We start from the raw sequence: 26,188 nt of genomic DNA, 5'->3' as shown, positions 1-26,188 counted from the left end.
ACCCTGAGATTCTGAGCGGCTACTAGCACCAGCATATAGATAGAACCTGTGCGCGAAGTTTAAGACAAGTATCTAGTCTGTGAACAGAATCGAGCTACACTTACCACCTCCCGCGAGTCGCGCAAACTTCACACCAGTAGTATTCCAGTCCTGAAATGTTCTCTTTTCTGGCGCACCCTCAACGCCTTCGAATTCTCTGCGCCAAATTCCAGCCACCGTGAGCTTGCCTTCGTCCGATTGGCCATCATCAGATTCAAGTATGCTATTCACACCAGAGCCAGTCAACACGAGGAGAAGATACCGTAAAGGTGACGTACCTTGCCACTCTAAAGGCCAGCCTAATGTGGCTGATGATCAGCCAGAAACTCGCTGCCGCGTCCAGCTTGAGGCTGTGCGCGCACCGGGCTACCAGAGAGCGTAGCGATTCATCCTGGCGAACAGGCGACCCCTGCAGCTGCATCACGTCTGCCTGTACCGCTTTGCACACGTCAAGGAGCTTCGCATCGTTGAGATTCGAGGTAAGCAGAGACGTATACTTGTGAACAGCGGCACCGGTGGTAAGACTTGGCTCTGAGGTGTTTTGCCACTGCTGCGTCGGTGCCTCCTCGGACTCCGTCGAGGCGTGGGACTCCATTGCAACGTTAGGCGGGAGGAACTGTATCCCGCCTCGAGGGCAAGGAGGGAGGCGCTGCTGTGGTCGCTGTCGGAGCAGTCCTCGAGCGCGTTCGTCACCGCCTGGCTTTTCAAACCGGTTTGCAGCAACAGTTCTTGCAACTGGCTGAGGGGCGTAGGGGTGAGCTTGCTCGCGGGCACGTCGAGAGGCCCGTGTTTGCCGCTGGGGGCCAGTAGCAATAGTGCCGCCGGTCAGAGATTCGTCTGCTAATATCGTCTGTTAGCGCACACTGAGTGTGTAGTAAAGTGCGAGAGTGACACGTACCTCCTGTGTGGGCGGGATCAATCTCAGTGTTGTTGTCCGTACAGTAAGATGTGTTCTCCAGATTCACTGTCAAAATCATTGGTTTAGTGAACAGCACAACGATATATTTCAGCTCACCAGTCGTCGGATCAATGTCAGGCTGCGCGTAAAGACTTGACTGTCTTTGCTGGTTGTCGTTAAGTCGCTCAACGCGGTGTGGGCCCGGAAGTCTGTGCAGCAAGGACGTAAGTCGCGCGTTGAGGTTAGGGGTTTGCAGCAACAGCTCCGTTAGATCCGTTTGTTCCTCCGGAGTGAGTTGCATGAAGCTTGACTCGAGACTACGGAGGCGTCAACTAAGTCCCGCCACCTTGGTACCGGGCGCTTCCTAATTTCGGACGCCCCTCGTGATGTGGCCTGAGCTCGGACAGCGTAACCTCCGAGCTGTAGTAGTGAATAGACCTCAAAGATACGTACACACGCGGACACGGGAGAGTTTTGCGTGACAGTAGATAACGACGAGTAGCATAGGTAGCCGTACGGGAAGCGATGATTGTAGCGACGATAGCGTAACAAAACGAACGAGACAAAACACGAATGAAGACGTCTAGCCGGAACCTGGTTTCAGCGACTAGCAACGAGTAGCCCGCTCACACCTAACGCGCGCAACTCGGTCAGTCTTCCTGACTGTCCTGCGATGAGCCACCGTCCTGTGATGAGCCGCCGTCCTGGGACGACTCATCTTCCTGCGAAGACTCATCTTCCTGCGAAGACTCGTCTTCTCTGGACGCCTCGCCGTCCTGCGAAGAGCTGTCCTGGGACGCTGAACCGTTCTGCGAAGAGCTGTCTTGGGATGCCGAACCGTCCTGCGACGATTCCCCGTGGTTGCTGTCCTGCGAATACGAGCCGTCGTCTGCTTCCGGACGGTACGTAGGATCTGCGATGGGGTCGCTCGATATGGGGTCGCTCATACCGTCACCGGAGCCTAAGTAATCCGAATCCGTCAGCGAGCTCTTCTTGTTCGCGAGAGCGTCTTCGAGGTGAGGTCTTTTGAGTGCTGACACAGCTTCTTCAAAGTCGCCGTCGTCCAGCGCTCGCTTGAGGTTCTTCCCCACAACGAACGCTTCGCCCACGGTGCCAGGAAGGCCGTCGTCTTCGTACGAGGTCGAGGCGTTCGTCATCTTTGCTCGCCTTTCTGCTGCCATGTTCCAGCTTCCACGGTAGACTTGCCTTCGTACAATCCCTACAGGGCCTTTGATATGAGGCAAGCTCAAATTTGGCGGCGGGTTGAACTTCTGTTGGTACGCGGCTATTTCGGCATCGTTGACGCATTGGGTGACGTTGCCTACAATGATCCTGTTGAGAACTTTCTGTCGCACTGACAGCATGCAGTCGCGCCAGCGATCTTCCCACTGCCTGAGTGCAGCCTTCTGCTCAGGAGTCGCGTACTTCCTCCGCAGAAGCTGATATCAATTTAGTATAATCAGTCCCGGATAAGAGGGCTGTACTTACCAGAGCCTTTCCGCTGCGTACCCAGGCTTCAATATTGTCTTTCCAATGCTCCACAAGATACGCGTGATCCTCAGCACCTTGGAAGACCCACATATACGCGCGGATCTCCCCCACGTATATTTTACCGCCGTAAGCGTGGCCGCCCGTGATGCATTCGTCGTCCGGACAGGGGAGCTCAACCCATACCGGCTTGCTGATGTCTATGTCGGGTGGCGGGGTTTTGACGACCTTCTCCTGCGTGGAAATGACGACGAACACCACGGAAGAGATCTTCCGGGTCGGGTCTGGAGGAAGCGGTGGCAAGGGAGGGGGAAGAGGAGGGTTTGACGGGATGTAGCTCGGTGAGAGAGGCGATAGAGGGGTGAGCGGAGACGATCCTTCCTGCTCGTTATCTGGGCCCGCCTGCGTCCGTGACCCGTCGTCGTCGTCGTCGTCGTCCGTCTCCATCGGCACCCCTTCCTCTGACGCGTCGCCCTCTGATCCGGCCTCCCCCTCGTGGCCGGCTGATCCCGCCTCCACGTCGTTGCCCGCTGATCCAGCCTCCGACTCGTCGCCCTCCGATCCAGCCTCTGACGCCATTTGCTCCACGTAGGTTCGTCCCACACCCACTTCTGGCTCAAGCAGCGGGACTGGCATGTTGTCAGTAACCTAAAGAAAAATGTGTTAAGGTTAACAGAATGTTAGGCTATAGGTCGTGCTCACCTTGGCGAGTACGTGCGGAACACTCTCCGTTCTCGCAGACTCGACGACTGCACAGTCAGCGCCCAAACTGACACTGAGGTCCTTGCGCTTGGCGTGGTAAGACAGCCCTACCATACAGTCCGGAATCTCTATGTGGTCCTGCCTAACCAACATCTTCGCCGCGTTCTCCGTCACCAACATGCCGGCGGGCAGCGGGAACTGAACTGTAACTGGTTTGATGGTCTCCTCTACTATGTTATGAACGCAACCTTGCAGGGCGTCCTGGTGCAGGCCGCTGGGGGAACCGGACACCACCGTCTTCATCGCTCGATCGTAACGGAACCTGAGTATTTGACCTGTTATAAGATATTCTAACTTCCGTAGAGATCGTAGCTAGTACTCACCAGAAATGACGAAGAATCTCCGGTTTGTCCCTCAACTTCGTCTGGAGGAGAACCCAATCTTCTGGCTCAAAATCAGGTGTCTATTAACAGTTAGCGAGGTCTCCCTCATGTCAAAGCGCTCACGTACCTGAATTAAAATGTCGGACAAGGCAGGGAAGTCCCTGTCGTCCAATAGGTCGCCAAATATGCGTCGAGCGAAAGGCCAGTGGTGTACAGCCTCGACGTAGTCCTCGTCGTCGACACTGGTGGGGGGAGACGACGGCGCGGCTCAAGGAAGTCATTTTCTCGTACGATAGTACGATAAGCACAAACATGTACTCACCTAAGTCCCTGAAATCCCAAAGGATGTTCTTCGGCGATGCGCTAGACGGTAACTTGTTGTCGGAAGGGGGACTGTCGGGCAAGTCAGACCAGTCGTCGGTGTCGCGATCCCTGAAAGTGCCCAGGGGCCGGAAGGTAGGAGAACGAAAGGGATGCATGAGGAAGGCAGCGCGAGAGAGAGCGTCAGAACCCTGCCTCACGAGGGACTGTACATGGGAAGGCGCACCGCAACTATTAAACCTTGCATCAAGTGACCGGAGTTGGACGGACTTCCGGGACGAGCAGATAAGCGTTCTGACGCGTACAGGGGCCACGCAGACACTCCGCAGGCACTACGCAGACCAGCACCAAGTGTATTCATCACCGCTAGCGGGTACTACGGCGTACTGCCTAAGTCCGTGCCTGCTGGACCCTCAGAAGCTCAACTTAAGCTCGGGGCGTTAAGTCCCATTTCCTTATTGGGGCGTGCGGTCTGACCGCGCGCCCCAATAAGGAAGTCCTCCGACTCGGCGCGCCCTCGAAGAAATACTGGCGCAATTGGCAGAAGAACAGGTAAGAGCACTCACCTTCACCAATGCTAGACAGACCACTAACGCTTGACGCACAGGCAGACTTTTGGGTGGTACGGTAGCACCACACTCCCTGTAAAGGACGCAAAGACAATGTTAGCGTAATTGAACGAACTGGTCAATCAATGACTTGCCGGAGCAAAATCCTGCGGTGTGCGACGTGCGTGTGCAGAACAACTTGAAGTGAAGAGCGTGCCGCCGTAGACGCGTGCAGCATGGCGAGATTGACAGGGCCCATCAATGTCGCGCGGTCAAGGCGGACTTGCCGCCAAGTCAGGGAAGAGGAAACGTAACGTAACTATGCGCAGCGTTCGTTTCCTCTAAGCTTCGAGTTCAGCAGCGACCTCTCAATCCACACGAGATACGCCAACTCTGAGCCGTTTTACTGGAATTTACTGCCAGTTGGTGAGACTTCAATGTGTGTCCGGCAAAAAAATCACTTACTAAAGACTCTCCAGACTCGTTAGACATGCGCAGGCGGTCAAAACGCTCGTATGCCTTGCTGGGAGAGACGTGTCATGCATGTGGCGGTTCATTTGACAGCATGCAAGGGCTCATGGCTCACCAGACGATGAGCCGCGGTTGCGCCTGGTACAAAAAGGGCAAATTGAGGGAGAGTCTTCGGGATACGGATGTAGTATCTGATTCATCGGACGACGAGGATGAGGCTCAGGATGGCAATGCAGTGAACAGGTGAGACTCACTGGTGGTATTCGCTGTGTTGACTTTTTATATCTGAACATGCAACACCTCAATTTCAGTCTAGACGATGACCCAGGTGACGAGGATGCAGATAGTAGTGGAAAGTGGGAGGATGAAGATGAACGTGACGCACAGTATCAATTCTTTCCAGTAGCTGGTCCCAGTCAGCCCATAGCCTCGACATCTTCAGCACCCTCGCCTTCCCGACGTACCGCCCTTTCGCTAGACGAGGACGACGATGATAGGGTGGAGGATATTGACATTAGTGCGGGAAAGGTTACAGGGACCGCGGAAACGATCAGAGAGTCATGGAGGGAGCATTTCGATAGCTTGGGCAGGCAGAGACGCAGTGAGTATCAACTTATCCTGCACTGCGCTAACCTGACAAATCAATATTAGGTGATCGAGAAGTACTAGCACGGGTCAACGGTTTGTGGGCACCCTTCGAGTCAGAGATGGACTGGCAGATCGCGAAGTGGTTCATCAAGGAAGGGATTGGGCAGGGCGCTGTAGACCGTTTTCTTCGTATACCAGAAGTGAGTGTGAAGCTGTCAGGATCGGCTAGATGAACTGAATAAAACTACAGGTGCAAGAGAGGCTCGGACTCACGTATCACAACAACCGGGCCTTGCTTCAGAAGGTCGACTCCATTCCTGAGAGGGCGTCCTGGAAGGAATGCTGGCTAACCTTCAAGGATCGTCCCGGTGAATGACATTTGGTGCAATACCGCGACATTATAGAGGCAATCAAAGCTTTGTTAGGAAACCCTGCTCACGCGGGTCGCATTGTGTATCGACCCAGCCGCATCTTTTCGAATTCGACGCGCACTAACCGGATTTACACGGAAATGTGGACCGGTCAATGGTGGCATGCAGTCCAGGTAAGCACTATCTACACAGACATCTTACCTATTGCTGAACAGGATTGAAGAGCATCTTACCAGCGGGTGCTGCGCTCACGCTGGTCATTATCTCGACCGACAAGACGCAGCTCACTCAGTTTTCAGGAAACAAGTCCGCTTACCCGGTGTACATGACTCTGGGCAACATTCCCAAGGATCTTCGTCGCAAGCCCTCCGAACACGCCTGCGTACTGATCGGCTACCTGTCAGTGGACAAGGTTGACTCCGCCGGCATCACCGAGAACAAGCGGAGGGCGTTGGTCCAACAACTCTTCCACGCCTCTGTGCGCACCATCCTCCAGCCTCTCGTCGACGCAGGCAAGGAGGGAATTGACGTGACGGGTGGCGATGGAAAGGTGCGCAGGGTTCATCCAATCCTGGCGTCTTACGTCGCGGACTACCCAGAGCAGTGCTTGGTCAGTTGTACCAAGTACGGGACTTGCCCCATCTGCCAGTGCCCGGAGAGCGGCCTTGGGGACGCGTCAGCGAAGACGCCTCGCGCCCAGCTCTGGACCCTGGATGTGCTACGGAAAGCTCGTCAGCAAGGCGAGAGAGGCTCCACAGCCTTCTCCAAGTCTTGCAAGGAGTACAACGTCTCCGGTTACTGCGTCAAACCTTTCTGGAGGGACCTACCATACACCGACATCCACTCCTGCATCACGCCTGACGTCCTTCACCAGCTCTATCAAGGTGTATTCAAGCATATAGTGGAGTGGTCCACCGAACTCATCGGAGAGAAGGAACTCGACCGTCGCATCCGCTGCCTCCCTCCTTCCTACGGCACCCGTCATTTCAAGAACGGGATCTCTGCGCTCTCTCAGGTGTCCGGTAGTGAACGGAAGGACATCACCCGCATTCTACTGGGATGCCTCATCGGTTGTATACCGAATGCTGCGATGCTTACCTTCCGTTCGCTACTGGATTTCATCTACCTTTCTCAGTACCCCACTCACGACAACTCCACCTTGGGATATATGGAAGACACCCTCAAGACGTACCACAAAAACAAACACATACTGCAAGAACTCGGTGTTCGGGAGCATCTGAACATACCAAAGTTTCACTCACTTCTTCATTACGTCGATTCCATCCGCAGACTCGGCACGACTGACAACTTCAACACAGAAATGTTTGAGCGGTTGCACATCGATTTCGCGAAGAAGGCGTGGAGAGCGTCGAATCACCGGAATGCTCGTCCACAGATGATCCAATGGCTTGACAGGAGGGAGAAGGTCTCCATGTACGAGACCCTGCGTGGAAGACTCACCGACGATTCTGAAAACCCGCAATCACTCTCTGAATCGGACTCAGAGAGCACTGGTAGTGGCGCGTTGAACTCTGAACCCGCCAGCACTGAACACCGTCCTCGGAGCGGCAAAACACGTATCAAACTAGCCAAGCATCCGTCCTTCGCTCAACAGTCCTTACCTTCTGTCGAAGAACGACATGCTGCACCAGGCTTTACCCGCGCGATCTCCGACTACGTCTACCAGTTAAAGCTGCAGCGCAGGCTCCGTCCCAGCGAGCTGGATCGAGCAAGCCGTCACTTACCGTTCGCCAGAGTGGACGTCTTCCACGGATTCAAATTCAACAACGTACCTCTCACGGACAACACAGAGGAGAAGGACAGCGTGAAAGCAAGACCTTCGGCAGGAGATCAGCCAGCCAGATTCGATACGGTTGTCGTACTGCAAGGTGACGACGCTGAAGCCACAGGACTACAAGGTATGTTTGACTTCTCCAGCGGTGCGCCAGTAGCATCTAACTCTTGCATGATGCAGGGACGCGCATCGGAAGACTGAGAGTCATCTTTCAGCTTCCCACAACCATACGGGATCCCACTACTCACCTTGAGATGGACGCACCGGAGGAGTGGGCACGAGAGGGGGCATTAGCCTACGTAGAGTGGTACGGCAAGCTGGGCTCGACGGCCAACCCGGTACATATGATGTACGAAGTCAACAAGCTACCTCTGCGGTCAAACAGCGTACCTCAAGGAGAGGTTGTACCGTTGAGTTCAATTCGTCAATCTTGCCAATTAATTCCCCGTTTCCCTTTCCCCTCGTCATCCAATTCTTCCAACCACTCAATACCTGATAACTGGACCTCAGATACTGTTTTGGACCGAGCTTCAAAGTTCGTATTGAATAATTGGTCTAGTAAATACGTGTATCAGACTATATGGTGATGCTGAATACATGGGACTTGTATTGCATCCTGTACCCGCCCTCCCGCCCGCTCGCCCTGCCGTCTGCCCGCTCACCCGCCTGCCAGTCGGCTGTTGCACTCCCGCCCTCTCGCACTCCCGCCCTCCCGCTCGTGCACCCACCCGCCTTCCTGCTCACCCGGTCGTCCTCTCGCACAGCCGCTCTCCCGCCAGTCTGCCCATCTTCGATGTCGCTTGTCTGCTTGCCTGGTGCGCAACCTTCCCACTCGCGTGCACCTGCGTTCATCGGCGGTCAGCGTGTGCTCCTGCCCGCCTGCTCGTCCGCCTTCTGGACAAGTCTTGGCTTCGGCCTGTGCGTCTGGGTGATCCGTAGCCTGTACCGCCTGACCGCTCGCCTGCCCGCTCGCCTGCCCGCTCGCCCGCTGCCCGCTAGTCCACCGCTCGCCTGCCTCCTCGCCCACCTGCGTGTACCTTCTTCGGCCGCGCTTGCATCCCGGGCATTGGCCTATCACGTACACGGTCGGCGAGTGCTCCCGCCCACTTGGCTGTCCGCCGCGCGTTTGTCGGCCGTGCCTGCACGCAGGACAGTGGCTCTGCGTGCTTGCGGTCGTCATGTGTGTTGCGCTTCATGTCACCGTGTCCTGTGTTTGCGTTAGCGGGCTCGCTCGCATGCGTCTGCACTCACGTAGCTGAGATGCTTGCGAACTCAATCCGCACGCCTCTCGTCCATGTCCGCAATCCGCCCTCTATGATGTTCCCACATTTGCCACGCGTGGTCGGGCCTGATACCGTGGGGAGGTGAGTACTCACTTACCAGGTCTAGCGGGGTACTCGCCCTCGCCTGTCCATCGCTTGCATCCGTCAAGCTTAGGGCGGGCGAGGGTCGGTGACGTCGGGCGGGTGATCGAGATCTGATCTGAGCGCCTTCGCGTCACCGGTGTTGTGACCGTCGTACCGCTGCACTTCCGTCGCGCCGTCTGCCACAACCTCTGAAATCTACAGGTTCACCGCTTCGTCTCCTCTCCTGCTCTTGTATCTGACGCGTCGTCAAACAGGTCATGTCCCGGCGGCAGAAGAGCCGCCAGCCAGCTGCCGGCTTGAAGGAGGTTCAGTACGTCGGTTTTCAACGTGTTGACGTCGACAAGAGCAAAGTCCATAGGGACAAGCTGGACGAAGACGGTCTAGTATACTGTGGCTATCGTAATACCCAGGATTACTCTGATGTTCCTCTGCCATCTTCCTATCATCCGCCACCTCAGCCGCCAGTCAAGCAGCCTGCGCAGGGACCCGTGGTGATCGACTTGGTGTCTTCGGACAGTGAAGATGAGGGCTCTTCTGGTAGCGCGGCCGGCCAGTCGGCGGCAGCATCGGGTTCGGACAAGGTGAGTGCGCGATCAATGAAACCTACTGCAGGGCTGAATGCAGTTTACTCTACAGCGTAGCGGTGCCAAACGTGCCACTCCGGCAGAGTTCATGATCCTTCGACGCAGCAAGCGACACCAGAAGGAAGACACGCGCCAGACGCAGGCACCGAAGGGCGACGTGCGGTTGGGAGATCATGGGAGAGTGAGACGGAGGGCAGGCAAGACAGAGGGACAGGGAGACCGTCAGGATGCTCAGCGAGCCGTGCGTCCGGTTGCAGGGAGGTCAAAGAGTGGAGCCAAACGTAGGGCTTAGCGTTGCACGCTGGACGGAAGCCTAGCTAGCAGGATCTATTTGTGAGAGTGCTGAATCTATCCGTCTTCTGAACGTCACTACGCACTGCCCTACCTCCAAGCGTTTCCAGCAGCTCGAGGCGAAGAAGGCGCAATCCGTCAGCACGCACTTTGCAGCAGTAGGTGATAACGGCGCGATTCGAGTGCGTGCTGTCGCTCCATGCTTACAACGTTACACGACCGGGAGGCGCACTGATACGAGCGCCCGACGCTCTGCTCTCGACCACCACCACCACCTCCTCGTCTCCGACCGTCACTCGGGCAGCCACCATGACTGCCGGACCTCTTGTCAAGGCGCTCGCGCTGTCCCAACGGACAGGCGAGCTCAAGTCAGCGACTCAACCGTTAGTTCAGCTAGGACTCGGAGCGCCCGACAACCCCCCTGCCCGCGGTACCATCCTTCCTCTCCCGGGCCTCAAACGCCACACAGGAGACCTCCATTCCATCAGCAAATTCGGCAATTTCTGAGCATCTGACCGGCTGACAGCCACCTCTCAGAAGCTCAGTTCACTCAGACTTACCAGTCACCTTCAGAGACAGACAGTTGCCAGACAGGTACAGTATCTCTGCCATGTACTCTTACACTCGTAATTTCTAGCTTGTACAGTACTCATACAATCACACTTACTGTCTGCGTACATCACTCATGCCCTCAACAGTAGCACCAAAGCTACTTTAGACAACGTTGGCCGTCCAGTACCATTATATTGCATAATTAGCTACTCATGTACATACGTAGATAGATTTACGAAGCTCCGCCGCCCGTTTGTCGGCCACGCCTGCACGCACGGCGTTAGCCCTGCATGTTCACGGTCACTGTACATGTCGTGCTGCATGTTGTTGTGCCCCGTGCCCGCCTGCCCGTGTACCTTTCACTTGTATGCCCACTGTCCGTTCGACGGCTGTGTCTGCACACAGGGCAATTGCCCTGCGCGCTCGCGGTCGGCGTACATATCATCCTTCACGTCGCCACCTCCTGTGCCTGCAGTTAGCAAGCTTGCTCGTGCACGTCTGCACTCACCCGTCTGCATCACCCTCGCCCGTCCTGCCATGCGCTCGCCTTTTCCTGCTATATGCTCACCGTTCACACCCCTCCGCCCGTCCCCCGCCTTCCTCTCACCGCTGTGACTGTGTCCGCGGTGCGTTTCTTGGCTGCGTTTGCACGTAGCACCTCTGCTGTGCGTCGGGGGCAGGCATGGCCTTGGTGAGTCTGGAGCCCCAGTTGGAAGATTGCCAAGGACTGCATTTGCCGTGCAGGGAACGAAAAAGGCCGTGGCCTGCACCCGTTCGCGAGTAAAACAGACAGTGAGTAAGCAAGTGAAGAACCGGCGGGTCGGCGGGCGAGCGGGTCAGTGAGCAAGTGGAAGGGCAGTGGAGCAAGCGGGCGGGAAAACGAGAAGATGAGCAGGCCGGCAGGCCGGTGAACGAGTGAGTGAGGCATCTGGCCCTCTCCCAGGTTCTTCTCCTCGTGTTCCTTCAGCTGTGTCCCTGCCGTGCCCTTCAGCCCCGCCGTGGTCAGCCCAGGACCGCTAGCCGTCACGAGCACATCCCCGACCGCTGCACTCACGTTCTGCATGCTCACGCCCGCATCTTCCGCTACCGCCACCGCCTTCTCCCGCGCCGTCGTCGTTCACCGAAATCCTTGTCGAGGCGCTGGACTTCGGAACGGGCGCCGACCCGCTGGCTGCACGACATGGACCTGGCCCCGGAGACGTTCGCGGCGGCCTTCCGCGCGCTCACCCATCTCCGCGAGCGCCGGCTGCACGAGAGCTCCATCTCGGACGAGACGCTCCGCCTGCTGCATGGCCCGCATGGGCTCTGTCTGCGGCTCACCAAGGTCGACTTCCGGTGGGGCGGGCATCTGGGGGCAAGGCACTCGTCGAGCTCGTGCGGAGTCGGTTGCCCGACCGGAGCGAGGTGAGTGAGGGAGTGAGGTGGATGTCTAGTCGAGTGAGGTGGGTGGGCAAGCCAGGCAGGTCAGCGAGTAAGGTCAGCGAGCCAGCGGGAAGACGTACGGGCTGATGAGAAGGCGAGTGGGCGAGAAGACGGGCGGGCGAGAAGACGGGCGGGCGAGAAGGGCTGGCGAGCGTACGCATGCATGCGCAAGTGGGCGAGCGACTCACCTGGGTCCTGTACTAAATCTGCAGGGGCCCGCCTCCCTCGACTCCATGTTTCCATCACTTCTCCGTCGCGTCTTGTGTGTGTCTTGACGCTACCGCGCAGCGTTGCAGTGTCGAGGTTGAGGCGACGTGGACGTGGAGGAGGCAACTCGCGAGAAGTGCTAAGCGCCTCTGCCACGACACGTCACGCGCGTTTGCTGGACTTCTCCTCTCGTCCGCCTCTACACTACTGTCCGTCCCCTCCTTCCCATCTGCTTCGCCCTTGTTCCCGCCCGCTTCACCCTCGTTTTCCCGCCGCCATCCACCAGTACGCACAGGCAGGCCGGTCCTCAAGAGACAGAACATCTCAATCGGCGATTTGGACCACTGCACGGCCGAAGACCGCGCTGTACGCGACCGCAACGAGCTCCAGCGATGCGCCAAGGGCATCGCTGGATGCTCGTGAAGGATCACCACGCAGGAAGGAAAGGGGGCTGCGGCCAGAAGGGCCAGTAGTTCAGGTGAGTGCACCGTCTTTCACCTCGACCCCGTAGCCAACCGCGGCACGTCCATTCGTTTGTATGCTTGTGTACTTACTCAGCGAGCTGCCCCGCCCGCTTGTATGCTCGATGGCTGGCCAGCCCGCCGCCTATACTCGCATCCGTCCACTCACCCGCGCACCCACTCCACCCGCCACCCGAGAGACCGTCCACTCCGAGAGCAAGATCGTGCTGCTCAAACAGGCCTCAGCCAAATTCGGCGCTAAGCTCGTCATCGAGGGCATCGCCAAGGTATGCATCTTCCTTCTCACCATACGTCCGGCACTCATGTTCAACGCCCAACAGGAAGGGCGTGCTCAACAAAGCCGTCAAGTGCATTGATCTAATCCAGCCTACAGCCGCGCCCGCACACACTGAACGCCATCGAGCCCGACGAGCAGATCATCCTCGCGATGAACGGCACGTTGCGCATCCTCGAGCCCACGCTCGCGTTCGAAACGTCTGTCAAGCACGCCGTCTACGTTTCCACATGTGGTGTGATCTGCGAGCTCGGGACGACACCACGGCGGTTCTCGGAGACGGACTAGAACGAGCATGCCGCGCACTCGTCAATTCGCCCGCTCGCCATTTGTATGCACGCCTCTGGCTGCTTGCTTATCCAGTGCCTTTTTGACCCACTCACCTGTCAGCTCGTTCACTGGCCCGACGCGCATAGGCACCGAGTATGAAACAACGAGCAGCAGCGAACCTGCCACACGCAAGCCCGACACAGGTGCGGGTCCACTGGGCAGTAGCTCGCACGAGTGGACTGTACATAAGTATTAGCGGGTGGTATTTTGTACAGTAGTAGTGATAGAATGCAATATATGTGATTTAAAAAAGTCGATTCCGTATGTCCTGGCTGAAGTGGCTGATGAACTGGGCAGTCTGACAAGCTGTCTGAATGTTCTGAGGATCCTGTCTGACGTGTTAACATCGAAAAAAGTTGAGGTCATGAGGGCTGAAAATCTGAAGCAATCTGAAGCAATCTGAAGGCTTCTGAAGGCTTCTGAACCCCCTGACAGGGCCGTCAGACAGATTTCATGTTTTCCTGATGTCGACCCTCATACCCCTTCTCTCGTATCTGGCGACCTCAAACCAGCTCTTTGCGGCTCTGACAACACGCAAGCGTCACCGAGGAATCGCGCGATGAGCACACAAGTCCAGCGCAGGGCAATGTGACCGTCCAACACGCGACACACGCGGAACGAGGAGCCAATGAGGAAGGTGTGAGGGAGAAGGAGAGGGAGAAGGAGAAGGGGGGGAAAGGGTGCACCGAGATGAAGAGGGACGAGCGGGGAAGCTCGACGGACACAGGTACGCCCTTAATGAATGTATCCATCTTGCCACCGCTCTTGCCACCGCTCTTGCCACCGCTCTTGCCGGTGCCCACGCCAGCATTCGTATTGACGAGCACCGAGTTCTTTGTGCGCGCTGATGGCCACGAAGACGGCACGTCTGTGCTGCGGGACGACCTCCAGGTTACACCCTTAGCAAGGCGACACGGCGGACGTGCAGCGCTGTACGTCCAACGTGTCCCACTCACCTACGATCAACCGTCGTGTAGTGGGTACATCGAGTGATTCGCTCAACGTGCACGCTACTGACAAGCACAAAGGGTCGAGCCGTGAAGGCATGCCCTCTATGGACGTACATCTCGACGCTCCCTTTTCTGCCTGTGCCCGCACCGGCAAGCGTAGCGATGAACGTAGAGTTCGTCGTGTGCGAGGTTGCCCACGAGTACAGCAACCCGGGGCTACGGGATGACCTTCATGCCGTACCAGAGACTGCTATTCTGCAAGGCAACACGGCAGACGCACCGATGTCCAACATATCACGTTCATCTGCGGAACATGGCACAGCGAGTACGCCGAGACTATCGCTCGACGTACACACCGTCGGCGAGCGTACCGACGCATTCAGCGTACTCGCAGAAGTACTTGGCGTGTACCTCAATCCCATACCGGTCATCCATGTGATCGAGGCACAGCTCATAACTTGAAGGGTGCCATCAGGAAAAACCCACTTTCCTTATTTGGACTTCACACATGTTTAAACTACTTCACGTAACGTCGTCTTACTTCGTAACATCATTAAGTCTTAAATGCATAAATACGTTCCCTGAAGACTGGTGAAGTGCACTTAAATCAAGTATGACATTAATACCTCTGTTTCAAGGCCACTGAAGTGCAAATGAAGACTCATGTTGAAAGCTACAGAGGTGCTTACGTACATGTAACTAGTACTCACACTCCATAGAACTACTCTACTCTGGTACTGCGATGACATGGTTGTTCACTTTTGCTGTGAATGTGAAGCCTTGAGCTTGCGGCGTGCTTCACTGCAGTACGTCGCAAACTCAAGGCTTCGCATTGCTTTGTGAGTTGCGCTTTCGACCGACTGGGAGTCTAATGGGCAAGTACTGGCATGCTGTGGCGACGGGCTGCATGTACCGTGCACGATCACTGGCACCCGTGACCCGCGTACCCGTACCCATGTACGGTGCTAACCGCACCCGGGTTCACTGCCGGTGTTGGCGGTGGTCCGCGAGTTGACCACCCTCGGTGGTACCTCCGAGTCGGCGGGTGTGCGCTTGCTGCCTGCGCCCGCCGTCTTCGTCTTCCTCCCCGTCCTCCCCACTCGCTCGTGCTCGCGTGTCCCCACTCGTCACGCGCCATCCGTACGCCCTTCCGCGTACCAGCCGCTGTGCCCGTGCCCGCGGTGCGCTCGTCTGCTGCGTTTGCACGCGGGGCACTGGCCCTGGGTGCTCGCGGTTGGCGTGTTGTACACGCCCCAGCCCTGTCCACCGTCAGTTTCCGTCCTTTGCTCACGCCGGCGTGGTCCATTCGCCGGCCATGTTAGCACGCCCGCGGTCGGCGTAGTGCCCTGGCCGCCCGCCTGCCCGCTCGCCAACCGTATCTGTTCGCTGGGCATTCACAGAGCGCACTCGCGGTTGCTGTGCGTGTCGTCGCCCGCTTACCCCGCTTACCCGCCCACTCATCCGCTCGTCTGACCGCTTGCCTGCCCGTCTGTTCGCTCGTCTGCCCGTCCGTCCATCCGCCTGTCCGTCCATCCACCTCTCCGCCCGCCCAATCGGACGCGTGTCCGTCGACCGTGTCTGCGTGCTGGGCATTCGCCCAACACAATCGCGGTCGGTGTGTGTCACCCGCCCGCTGTGTCTGCTTACCCGCCCACTAGTCAACTTGCTCGCCCAGCTGCCCGGCCACTCACCGAGATGTCTGCCCACCGCCCACCCACCCACTGGCCCGCTCGGTTTCTCACCTGTTCGCCCTGCCGCCCGCCCACTTGTGCTTCCTCCTCGTAGTCCCTGGCCATGTCGCCCGTTCGTCGGCCGCGTCTGTGCGCAGGGCATTGGCCCTGCGCGCGCGTGGGTGACGTGCGCGCTGTGCAGCAGACGGACAACTCGCCGGCTTACTCACTCTTCCGCCCGCGTCTGTGTTCGTCAGCGGTGTCTGCCAGCCGCCCCTTGCCAGGTATCCACTCACCTTGCCGATCCTCGCCTGCCCGCCTGCCTACCATTCACCCATCAACCGTTCATCGGCCATGCCTGCATGCAGGGCATTGGCCTTGCATGCTCGCGGTCGTCGTGCGCGTCGTGCTGCACGTCGCTGCCGCATTCTGTGTCGGCAATCAGTGAGCTCGCTGGCGCTAATAAGCACTCACTGGCCCTCGCCCTCGCCCTCGCCCTCGCCCTCGCCCGTCCCCGCCCGTCCCCGCCGCCTGCTCACCCATCCCCCCTGGTCCGCTCCTCGTCTGCGCCTACCGTCCGCTCGTCGCTGTGCCCGCGGCCGCGGTATGTTGGTCGACTGCGCCTCTATGCGGGGCCTTTGCCGTACTTGCTCGGTGTCCGCGTGTGCGCCGTATCCGTGTGTTGTGGCGCTGGATTAGTGGTCCTCACGCCGTGACCGGTGGGTGCTGATGCGCGGATGGAGTGGCAGCAAGGACCAACAGAGAGGGCAAAAGAGCGAGGTGGCAACCTTCAGGAATGTCGCGCACGCCACGTCTGGGCGCTCGGTATTGCCTCTTTCGGCAATACCGTCACGAGTCGGTGACACCGCGCAGTACTACGGTGCAGTAAGTACTAGTCGTGGGTGTACCCGCTACCCGCGTCCAACCTTAGTATTCAGTCGTCGGGGTTGCGTTAAGGGCCAAGGTGCGTAGTAAAGGTGCGTAGACTTGAGGGTCACGCGGTCCTGGGTTCGCTGACGACGGGTGACCTGCTGTAGAGCGTCCGTGCGGGAGCCGTTCACCCGATATGTGCGTCCGGAGTCGCGGCTGACGATGATCGTTGGGAGTGAAAGGGACGGTGGCATCGCACGAGCGATCGACGCACGCGAACTCGTCCGAGTGCTGTAGGTCTTGAGTAGTCAGTACACGTTGCCGTAGTTGGGGGGTAGAGTTGTCAGAGGATCAGCGCACCTGTCATGTCATGACCGTTCATATAAGGGGCCGTCGCACCGTCTTCCAGATGTCAGTTAGCGAGTGCACGCACGGTCCCAGAAGCTGTCGTCAGACCGAAGGCCAGGTCAGGTGTTCGATTGGAGCGACCACTGGCGGGGGTCGCAACGTAGACGGTCCGAACGCCGGGATGTCATCGACATCCGCTTCGGTGAGGCCAGCAGCCTGGAGGATCTGCAGAGCGATGTCGTCGAGCCCATTCGTCTTCGCCGTGAGATAAGCAAGAGTATCTGTGAAAACGTTCAGCGGGTGATCAAGAGTCTGACAAGAGAACGCACGAGCACGAAGGCCGATGTCTCGCAACACAACGATGAGCCCCAAAATGTCGCCCGAATACAGCGCGTTGTGGAACCGAGACATGGGGTCACCCCTTGAATCAGCGATCTTCTGCATCTGCAGCAGTTTGTCAGTGCTTCCCTTAGTGAGTATGTGAAGGGCAGACGTTCTTCGTCTGCTGGAAGGCCTTCGCGATGATCTATAAGGCATATCTTAGAACCCAGGCATTGTACAATGGAACAAAAACCAAATACCTTGTGGTTACCCTGTTTCAGAGCTTGCCGCGCCAGTCACTCCCAACTCAGGTCGATCGAGTGCGCGAGCCATTTCCGATGCGACTTCAATATTCCCGCACTAAATCGCAAGATCGAATCGCGTGTTCTTGTATTGTACGAAATGCAATGCAATCTACGAGCGATGGTCAGATCGCTGATGCACTATAGTAACGTATGTGCATACCTCCAGGAAACCCTTCTGTTGTAGGTGCGCGATGACACTTTTACGAGTAGGTTAGACGTGCGAATGACGTGCAACATCTCCTCATGATTGTTTCGCAACAGAGCCAGTTTAGAGCGGTATTCAGTCGCGTCGATGGTGATAGTCCTGGGGCGTGCAGATCGATCAAGGCAGTGGACGGTCTTTCCCTTCAATGACGCGCATTGAGTAGACAGGGTTGTCGAGCGTGCAGATGACGCCGCGGTCCCTGCAATATGGTCAAATGAAGGCGACCGTCGTGACATAAAGCAGTGTTACGCACCCCTGCGCAAGGCAGTACTTGATGTGGTTCAACGTCGAGTAGATGAACACGCCGGAGTCGTCCCAAGCACCAGACTTGATGCGAATCGTTTTGTGAATGAGGGTGCGCTCCGAAAAGTTCTTCGCGACGGTGATCGCTGTGGAATGCTCATCAACGGGACATCAGAGCGTTATGTGCCAGATACGTACTATGCTTGCTGAGGAGGGCGACCAATGTACCGTCCGGCCTCCATACAACGTACTTGACCGGCGGAGTAGTGATCTCCACACGCTTCTTCTGCTATTGGATATCGTAAAGTAGGATTGACGTTGTCGAGCTGAGGATGAGGCTCGCGGTGCCACCGTAGAAGAACTCGTTCGTCTGGACCGGCTGCTTGATAGACTTTACGATTGAGTTTTGCAGGTCGCGCACGTCGATCAGTACAAGAACGTATCGATGGATTACAGTGTGTATGATACAAAGCGAGACGAACCTGGGTGGTCTTGTTCGTGACTGCGAATTTGTTCCTGGCGACGAAGATGGCCACATGGCCACTTCCACGCTTGCCGTATGTAGACGAGTCCTTCACTTCCCCAACGGCATCATTCGGCTGGGCCGTGAGCTCGAACAAGCCATTATCCGACGAAATCCTCAACACGATGGCACGCTCCGCAGGATTGTAGCGGAGCGTCCACGGAGGGACGTATGGGCTCCCAAACCTGCGGACGCTGAGCAGACCGAAATCCGAGCCAGTGCTGATGTCGTATGAGTGCACATACTTGTCCTGCACGTAGAAGACAGAGTCGCCATGCACCGCAAAGGCAGGTCACCCATGCTCAAGCTTGAAGACGATCAAGGCGTTGTCGTGACCATCTTACGGGGAACTATGATCATACAGCGAGCAAGAACGTACCTTTGGGTTTCGACCCTTCTTGTCCGCTTGTTCGCCCTCACGTACCTGACTTCCCTCCTCGTCCGTTGCACGACCCTCTCGAGGTTCACCCGACTGGACGGGCTACAAGTCAACCGCCGAGTGAGAAAGAATACATCTGAGAGCACAGGTGAGTAGATGGGAAAGTAGACTGCCGACCAAGATTGTAGAGAGGTGGTTGAATGCGGACAGGCGGGAAGGGAGACCTGAGCGAGTGGGCGGGGTGCAAGCGGGCGGCCGAGTGGGCGGTCGGACGACTGGACGTGCGACAAGTCGACGGCTGGGAGAGAAAGAAAGAAGCCGAAAGCACTAGTGAGCTCACGAAAAGGAAGGCTACCGAGCAAGGTCGTAGTGGGACGGTAGAAGGCGAGCAGGCGAGAAGGCAGGTGAGCGAGGTAGGAGAGGTGGTGTGGAGTTGTTGACGAGGACCGAAGTGCGAGGCGCCCATTCCGGAGGATGCCGAGTGAAGTTGGCGATCGCACGGTTGAGTGAAGCAATAAAATACGATTTGAAGAGCGATGAAGTTCCGTTGAAGTATCGTTGAGGACGACATGAATACTTGACAGAGTTCCAAATAGTAGAGATCAAACATTGTTCAGTTCGTACTAAAGTTCTATGTAAGTATTCTACCACAGTGTCTGATACGCATACTTAGATGCCCAGTTATTAAGCCAAAACTTAGTAGCTTTATCTAGTACAGTATGCGTGTCCCAGTCATCAGGTACTACTAAGTTATCGGTGCGTGTAGACCCAGGGGGACGTGGAACAAGTTGACAGGATTGTCGGATAATTGACAATGGAATAACCTCACCGACGGGGTTGCCATTCGCACGAAGGGGCGGTTTATGAACCGGGTACATCATGTGTATCGGATCGGCTTGTGTAGGTAGATTGGAGTACCATTCTACGTATGCTAGAGCCCCTTGGCTAGCCCAATTGGGCGGCGCTTGCAGAGGTCGGAGGGTACGGGGATCTCTGATGTTTTGAGGAAGTTTGAATATAACTTTGACACGTCCAATACGTGTGCCTGTGGACGAATAGGACATGAGTAAGAAGCTATGACTCAGACGTGAATAGAAACAAATCTACTCACCTTGCATGCCAGTAGCTTCCGCGTCCTCCCCCTGCAGCACAACCACGGTATCGAAACGTGCGGCTTGTCCAGCTTTGGCGGGCTTCGCCTTCACGGCGTCGGTTTCTTGGGTGTCATCGGTCAAGGATTCGGGGGTAAACTTGAAGCCGTGGAATACGTCAAGACGTTGGAACGGCATGTGGTCGACAGCTGTTTTAAGCAGTGAGGAAGTGAGAGGTCGACCGTCCTTGAGCTTGTAGATGTATTGTGCGACTGCATCAACGAAGCCTGGGGCGCGGTGTTTGTCGACAATGGATGAGAGAGCCTGGAGGGGTGCAGTGGGGTGCTTGGGTAGGTTAATTCGACCGTTCTTGAAGATCCGAGAGCCTGGTATTTTCTCTGGCTCCTGGTCTTCTGCGTCACTGACATCGATGTCATCCCCTGGCTCGAGACCGGTATTCCTGAGCCATCGGCGTATGGTAGAGCTGAGCACGACCATCTTCTCCTGCCGTGCCAGCCAACGAACCATCTGCGGACGCGCGTTGCGATGGTTCGACGCTCGCCAGCCGTTCTTCGCATAGTCGATGTGGAGGCGTTCAAACGCCTCCGTGTTGTAGTTGTCGGTAGTGCCTAAGAGTCGGATAGCGTCAACGTAATGAAGTAATGAGTGGAATTTAGGAATATTCAGATGGTCGCGCACTCCGAGATCTACGAGGATTTGTTTGTTGCGATGGAAAACCTTGAGTGCGTCCTCCATGTATTGGAGCGTAGTGTCGTCGTGAGTGGTGTATTGCGCTATGTAGATGAAGTCCAAAATCGACCTGAAGGCCAGGATGGCCTTCTTCGGTATCTTGCCGACCAGGCAGGCAAGCAGAATGCGCGCCATGTGCTTACGCTCGGTCCCGGAGACCTGGGATAGGGAGGAAATCCCGTTCTTGAAGTGGCGGGTACCGAACGCAGGCGGAAGGCAGCGGATGCGCCTGTCGAGCTCGTGCTCGTCGACAAGTTGAGTGCACCATTCGACGATGTGCTTAAAAACACCCTGGTACAATTGATGTAGTACGTCAGGGGTTATGCACGAATGGATGTCGGTGTACGGAAGATCGCGCCAGAACGGGCGCACGACGTAGCCTGAAACGTTGAGGTCTTGACACGCTCGAGTGTACGCGTTCGAGCTCGTCTTGCCTTGGGTCTTCTGGTTGGCGAGTCGGAGTACGTCTAGCGTCCAGAGGGAGGTTCTGGGCATCCCAGGTTGCGCGGACTCAAGGAGGTCCTCAGGTACCTGGCACTTGGGGCAAGTCCCAGATTTGGCGCAGGTGACCAGGCACTGCTCTGGATAATCCGCGACATACGCGGCAAGGACGGGATGCACTCGACGAACCTCTCCGTCGCCTGAGGTTACGTTGATGCCTTCCTTACCCGCCTTGACTAGCGGCTCCAGGATTGCGCCAACGGACACATGGAACAGTTGTTGTACGAGGGCGTGTTGCTTGCGCTGCGTGATGCCGTCCGAGCTGACTTTGTCCACCGACAGATAACCTATGAGTATGCAGGCGTGCTCTGAGGGCTTGCGCCTCAGAGCCCGAGGTATATTACCTAGCGTCATGTATACAGGGTACGCCGCCTTGTTGCCAGAGAACTGAGTTAACTGGGTTTTGTCCGTAGCTATGATTACCGGCGCAACAGCCGCGCCTACCGGTAAGAGATTCTGTACTGCAATCAGAAAAATCGATCTTCTACGGTCGTGTAAGTACTCACCTGGACGGCGTGCCACCAACGACCGGTCCACATTTCATTGTACAGTCGGTGCTTCCTTGACGCGTCTGAAAACAATCGGCGCGGTCGATACACGATTCGATCGGCGTGCTCCGGGTTGCCTAGTAATGTACGTATCGCCTGGATGATATCGCGGAACTGTAGTAGGTGTTTTTCATTAGGACGATCCTTGAATGAGAGCAGGCGTTCTGTCCACTCCGCTCTCTCAGGCAGAGAGTCCACGCGCTGGAGGAGAGCCCAGCTGTTGTGGTATGAGAGACCCAGTCTCTCTTGAAACTGAGGTGTGTCAGCAGATATTACTAACAGAGCACGAGTACTCACCCCTGGTATCTGCAATACTCTGTCAATGGACCCCTGCGTTAGTCCTTCCTGGATTGCCCAAGATGCGAAGCGCCAGTCCATCTCGGACTCAAACGGCTCCCAAGGGATATTGGTGGGATCTGTGGTACCCCCGCCATCTGGGTGTTCTTCAGCGCGACCATTTTCTGCGTCCTCAACATGATTCGAACGAGCTACTCTACGGTGAGAAGTACTCGTTATCGGTCAAAACATTACTCACCTTTAGGCCTTGTTTCCCTGCCCTCTAGCCATTTGCGCCGCACCTCTGGGTCGACGTGAGTAACTGTACCCGCGTCTTGGTCTTCGTCTACCACTCGCTCGTCCTCATCGTCATCAAGCAACAGCGCGGTTCGTCTGGAAGTCAAAGCTCGTGCCGCCTGAGTCGATGGACCGGGATCGCCGCCGCCTGCACTGTTGTCGCCGCGATCTCGTTCGCCGCCTCCGCCTCCACCATCTTGCCCTGACCCTCCAGGATCACCCTGCGGCCGAGAAGGAGCGCAGACCTGAATATAGTCGTAGAGTGAAGAAAGTTCCGCTGCTTCATCGCTGTCATCTTCTCCAAGGTATGCATCGTCTGGCTCGTCGTTCTGGGAACCGGAACGATTAGGTAGGGTGAACAGTTCCGTGTTTCTACATGCACCGGTTACATTATATGACCAAAGGTGCGATAAAATTTGATTGGCTTACCGTGCGTCCTCGATTGTTACACCGTCGCTTGGCTCTTCTTGATCGTGGTCGACATTGAATATTTCTTTCAGTTTCCCTTTCTTGTACCAGGAGCATTTCCTGCTCGTGCTCTGGTGTGCGGCGAGGCCCTGTGTCGTTTCGAAGGGCTGGTTACAGGCGCCGCAGGTGTCATTGAGGAGGTCCTCAAAGGTGCGCTTCCGCTTTGGTCTGACCATAACTAACCCAGAAATTCACTGCAGACTTCAGAAGCGATGATACAGAGACACAAAACTGCAGCTAGGACTAGGGGAAGAGACTCGAGACGATGCAGAGCCTGAGGCTTAAAACCATGCTAAAAAATTCAGACGTCCCTTCACCTGTCATGTCACTGCTTTAGCGCTTCAGCGTTAGTTCAGCGCGTTACCCGCATCTTTCTCCTTCAGCCTTCATGTAGGTTACGAGCACCAGCAAGTATACATTCGCTTTTCACTTTCCTACATGAGACCATGCTGATAATGGTTCCTGTGTTGTTATAGGTCATTCGTCTGCGTGTTCGCGTGTTCATCTGCGTGTTCGTCCAAAAAACGCGACGACAACTGTTGCGATCTTACATTGACACGCGTTGCTACCGTAAGTACGTACTTTGACAGTTCGTCTCTCAAGCTCAGTAGGGATTTCAAACCCTCTTCGCCAAGTTGGCGTGGACGCACGGTAAGCACATTTTTGATGTTCTGGTCTCTTGAGTACTGTACTTTGACAGTTCGTCTCTCAAGCTCAGTAGGGATTTCAAACCCTCTTCGCCAAGTTGGCGTGGACGCACGGTAAGCACATTTTTGATGTTCTGGTCTCTTGAGTACTGTACTTCAAAACCGCTCGCCAACCTGTGGCGTAAGCCGCTGTAAGCCGTGCGCAATGGCGCTTCGCACGGCACACGGCACGCGCCACAGGGCACCGCGGATCGAAACCCGAGCCGCCCCGATTAGATTCAAATGCCGGCAGTGCCAGAGCGAGCTTGGGTTGATCATGAGGATGAGTCGTGAGACAAGGAACCCTGTTAACTGTGAGCCTGTGAGTGAGCAATCGAGGTGAGCTCGTGTTCGTTCAATGAGAACATGGCCAATACTAAACGGATGTTTTGTCGGAGGCTGAGCGGAAGCGTTTAATCTAGGCCATGTCACTTGACAACGCAGGCTCCGTTTGAGTCAGCAAGGGCGACTGAGTTCTTGAGGGTCTCAGCCCTCTGAGGAACTGACTTGCCGTTAACCACGTTCAGCAACATGTCAACCACCTCTATCGTTCGGTCTCGGACTCACTCATCTCACTCTTCGCGCTCACCCACCCCCTACCTTCTCAGTCTTATACCCACTCGTCTCACTCTTCGCGCTCACCTACTCCCCGACCTCTTGGCATAATAACGTTCGACCATACCAGAAGGGAAGCGCCTGTCACAGTTCAGGATACGAACACCGTGCAATCAGGTGAGCTGTCCAAAGTGCTGTCCTTAACGCAGAGGGAACGTCGGCTTATGCAGTTTAACTACTAAAGGAACGGAGGACGATTACCCGGACGTCGTGCGGAAGGCTTTCGGAGATCGCTACTCTGAGCTTCCGTACGTGACAGGGGAAATAGTGAGTATTAGCACGTTATTGTATCTCGTTTATTGTCACTCATTACGTCGCATGCAGAAGACAGCAGATTTTACGTCGCAGGAGTGGGAAGAATTGCGCAACTGGCTAGGGTCTAACGACACACTCAATCGCTTCAAGTAGGTCTATTTCCAGATGAGACAGACGGATGCGTATGATTACTGAATACAAGAAACCAGGTTTGACTATGATCAAGACAGGCAGGAGTTGACTACCATGGCGCCATCTCCCATACACGATCGTATCATAGCGCTGCTGAGGACGATGAATGGAGAGAGGTGGGCTGAGTCCTTCAGACCGCCGAAGTGGATCCGACGAGCCTTGGACATCGACATCGGCCAGGCGGAGTATGCCTCTGTGCGTGGCAAGAAAGGAAACAAGATAGTGGGCGATATGGTCGAGGCGATCTCAGTGGGCGATGTTCTCGTAGTTACTGACGTTAATGAGACCGCGAAATCTCAGCCTGTCTACACGACTGACAGCGAGGAAGGGGCATTGCCTAAAGTAAGTACGAATAGTTGATAGCAATTTCGCTGGTCACTCAAATGTACGTACAGATTGTGGACATAGCGGACGTCCTGATGGGGAACACAAAAGTGGATGGCGCAGGCGTGCCCTCATGTGGGCTCATTGCCCTGTCCTGCTTCAACATTGAAGAGCTCCAGCCCGGTAAGAGCGCAAAGGCGAAATGGTCTTCGCCAGAGACGAAGGAATACACAGTCAACGCCATCACCTACGACGAACACACCTACAAAAAGATGTTGCGCGAGAATCCGGACTTGATCAGCGGAGCTGGTCCGTTCATTGCAGAGCACAAGGCAACGTTCTTCGGCGCGGTTCGAGTCTGGTGGATATACGTTCCAGTGGAGGAACTCGATACGCTCAGGTTGGGAGTGCGACTACAGTGGAAAATGGAGGAGTGGGTGGCTAGAGGGTTGGCCATCGTAAGTCTTTATCCAGTAGCTGATAGACGTTCACTGACAGCGCCGCACCGCCTAGCCGATCCTCGAGTATTGTGACGACAACATGAAGCCATTGGTCGAGAAATTCCTGCGTAAAGTTCGCAACGGCTACGAGAAGCGATTGGCAACGCTAGCCAAGCTTCTGTCTCGCCGTGAACACAAGCAAACACTCCTGGACGCTCTCAAGCTCGTGGAAGACGATAACGTGCGGGAGGCTCAGGCTGAAGAAATGTTGACGTATATTCGCAAGTTGCTCCATCCCAGCGATGAGGCCCTGTGCTATGACGAAGACGTGCATCGCATCATTCGCAGCATCAGGGAAGGTGCGCGAGGGACCACCGTCGACCGCCTTCGCAATGTCTCCTTGCTCAAGGGCCAGGCTGTGGTTGCGCTGCAGGGCAGCGCGAACAGTCAGTTCATTGTGGCGGTGGAGTCTGAGGAAGACAAGAACGATATAGAGGAGGAGTTCTTCGTCCTTAGCAAACAGGCTCTCAAACGCAAGCGTGACAGCACGTCTGACGGTGAGGGCGAGCAGGCGAAGGATAGACTCAAAGAGCGGCCCAGCTCGAGTTAGCTGGACACGATGTCCTAGTCCTAGTCATCCCCATCACGTCACCGTCATCGCCCTCCCCTTGTCCGAGTCACCGCCATCGCCGTCATCGTCGTCGTCACCTCAACGTCACCGTCCTCTCAACGACACCGTCTCCCGTGTCGCCGTCTCCCGACGCCGTCTCCCGTCACCATCGCCGTCTCCCGTCGCCACCATCTCGCCGTCTCCCGTC

General features: G+C 56.3%; 7 protein-coding genes across 7 annotated transcripts; 3 read left to right on the top strand and 4 right to left on the bottom strand.

Annotated features, from left to right (window-relative positions):
- Positions 1-1,587: 1,587 nt before the first annotated feature.
- Positions 1,588-3,989, bottom strand: B0H18DRAFT_1115207 (uncharacterized protein; the record flags this gene model as incomplete). The annotated part of the gene is made up of 6 exons (XM_048033232.1): positions 1,588-2,376; positions 2,426-3,073; positions 3,128-3,449; positions 3,511-3,590; positions 3,638-3,777; positions 3,833-3,989. The coding sequence occupies 6 exons, from the start codon at positions 3,987-3,989 to the stop codon at positions 1,588-1,590; spliced, it is 2,136 nt and encodes a 711-aa protein (XP_047898089.1).
- A 7,589-nt stretch (positions 3,990-11,578) lies between these two features.
- B0H18DRAFT_1115205 (uncharacterized protein) lies at positions 11,579-12,450 on the top strand (the record flags this gene model as incomplete). Its single annotated transcript, XM_048033231.1, has 2 exons — positions 11,579-11,802; positions 12,117-12,450. 2 exons carry the CDS (start codon positions 11,579-11,581, stop codon positions 12,448-12,450), a joined length of 558 nt encoding a protein of 185 aa, XP_047898088.1.
- A 163-nt stretch (positions 12,451-12,613) lies between these two features.
- Positions 12,614-13,071, top strand: B0H18DRAFT_1115204 (uncharacterized protein; the record flags this gene model as incomplete). Its single annotated transcript, XM_048033230.1, has 2 exons — positions 12,614-12,775; positions 12,883-13,071. The coding sequence occupies 2 exons, from the start codon at positions 12,614-12,616 to the stop codon at positions 13,069-13,071; spliced, it is 351 nt and encodes a 116-aa protein (XP_047898087.1).
- Positions 13,072-15,044: 1,973 nt separating this feature from the next.
- B0H18DRAFT_951809 (uncharacterized protein) lies at positions 15,045-15,457 on the bottom strand (the record flags this gene model as incomplete). The annotated part of the gene is made up of 2 exons (XM_048042043.1): positions 15,045-15,322; positions 15,355-15,457. The coding sequence occupies 2 exons, from the start codon at positions 15,455-15,457 to the stop codon at positions 15,045-15,047; spliced, it is 381 nt and encodes a 126-aa protein (XP_047898086.1).
- A 4,114-nt stretch (positions 15,458-19,571) lies between these two features.
- B0H18DRAFT_870443 (uncharacterized protein) lies at positions 19,572-21,263 on the bottom strand (the record flags this gene model as incomplete). Its single annotated transcript, XM_048040097.1, has 3 exons — positions 19,572-19,972; positions 20,039-20,342; positions 20,514-21,263. The coding sequence occupies 3 exons, from the start codon at positions 21,261-21,263 to the stop codon at positions 19,572-19,574; spliced, it is 1,455 nt and encodes a 484-aa protein (XP_047898085.1).
- A 363-nt stretch (positions 21,264-21,626) lies between these two features.
- B0H18DRAFT_824416 (uncharacterized protein) lies at positions 21,627-22,584 on the bottom strand (the record flags this gene model as incomplete). The annotated part of the gene is made up of 4 exons (XM_048039335.1): positions 21,627-21,725; positions 21,776-22,058; positions 22,146-22,233; positions 22,524-22,584. Coding segments are annotated over 4 exons (531 nt in total), but the record flags the coding sequence as incomplete, so codon positions are not given.
- A 1,491-nt stretch (positions 22,585-24,075) lies between these two features.
- Positions 24,076-25,980, top strand: B0H18DRAFT_1115201 (uncharacterized protein; the record flags this gene model as incomplete). The annotated part of the gene is made up of 7 exons (XM_048033229.1): positions 24,076-24,093; positions 24,153-24,276; positions 24,344-24,426; positions 24,484-24,563; positions 24,624-24,948; positions 25,002-25,388; positions 25,444-25,980. 7 exons carry the CDS (start codon positions 24,076-24,078, stop codon positions 25,978-25,980), a joined length of 1,554 nt encoding a protein of 517 aa, XP_047898083.1.
- Between the last annotated feature and the right edge of the window lie 208 nt (positions 25,981-26,188).

This window comes from Fomitopsis serialis, assembly GCF_022376445.1.
Source record: "Fomitopsis serialis strain Sig1Antser10 chromosome Unknown B0H18scaffold_7, whole genome shotgun sequence".
In the NCBI taxonomy this organism is placed as follows: domain Eukaryota; kingdom Fungi; phylum Basidiomycota; class Agaricomycetes; order Polyporales; family Fomitopsidaceae; genus Fomitopsis; species Fomitopsis serialis.
This window is presented reverse-complemented; position numbering and strand designations above follow the sequence as displayed.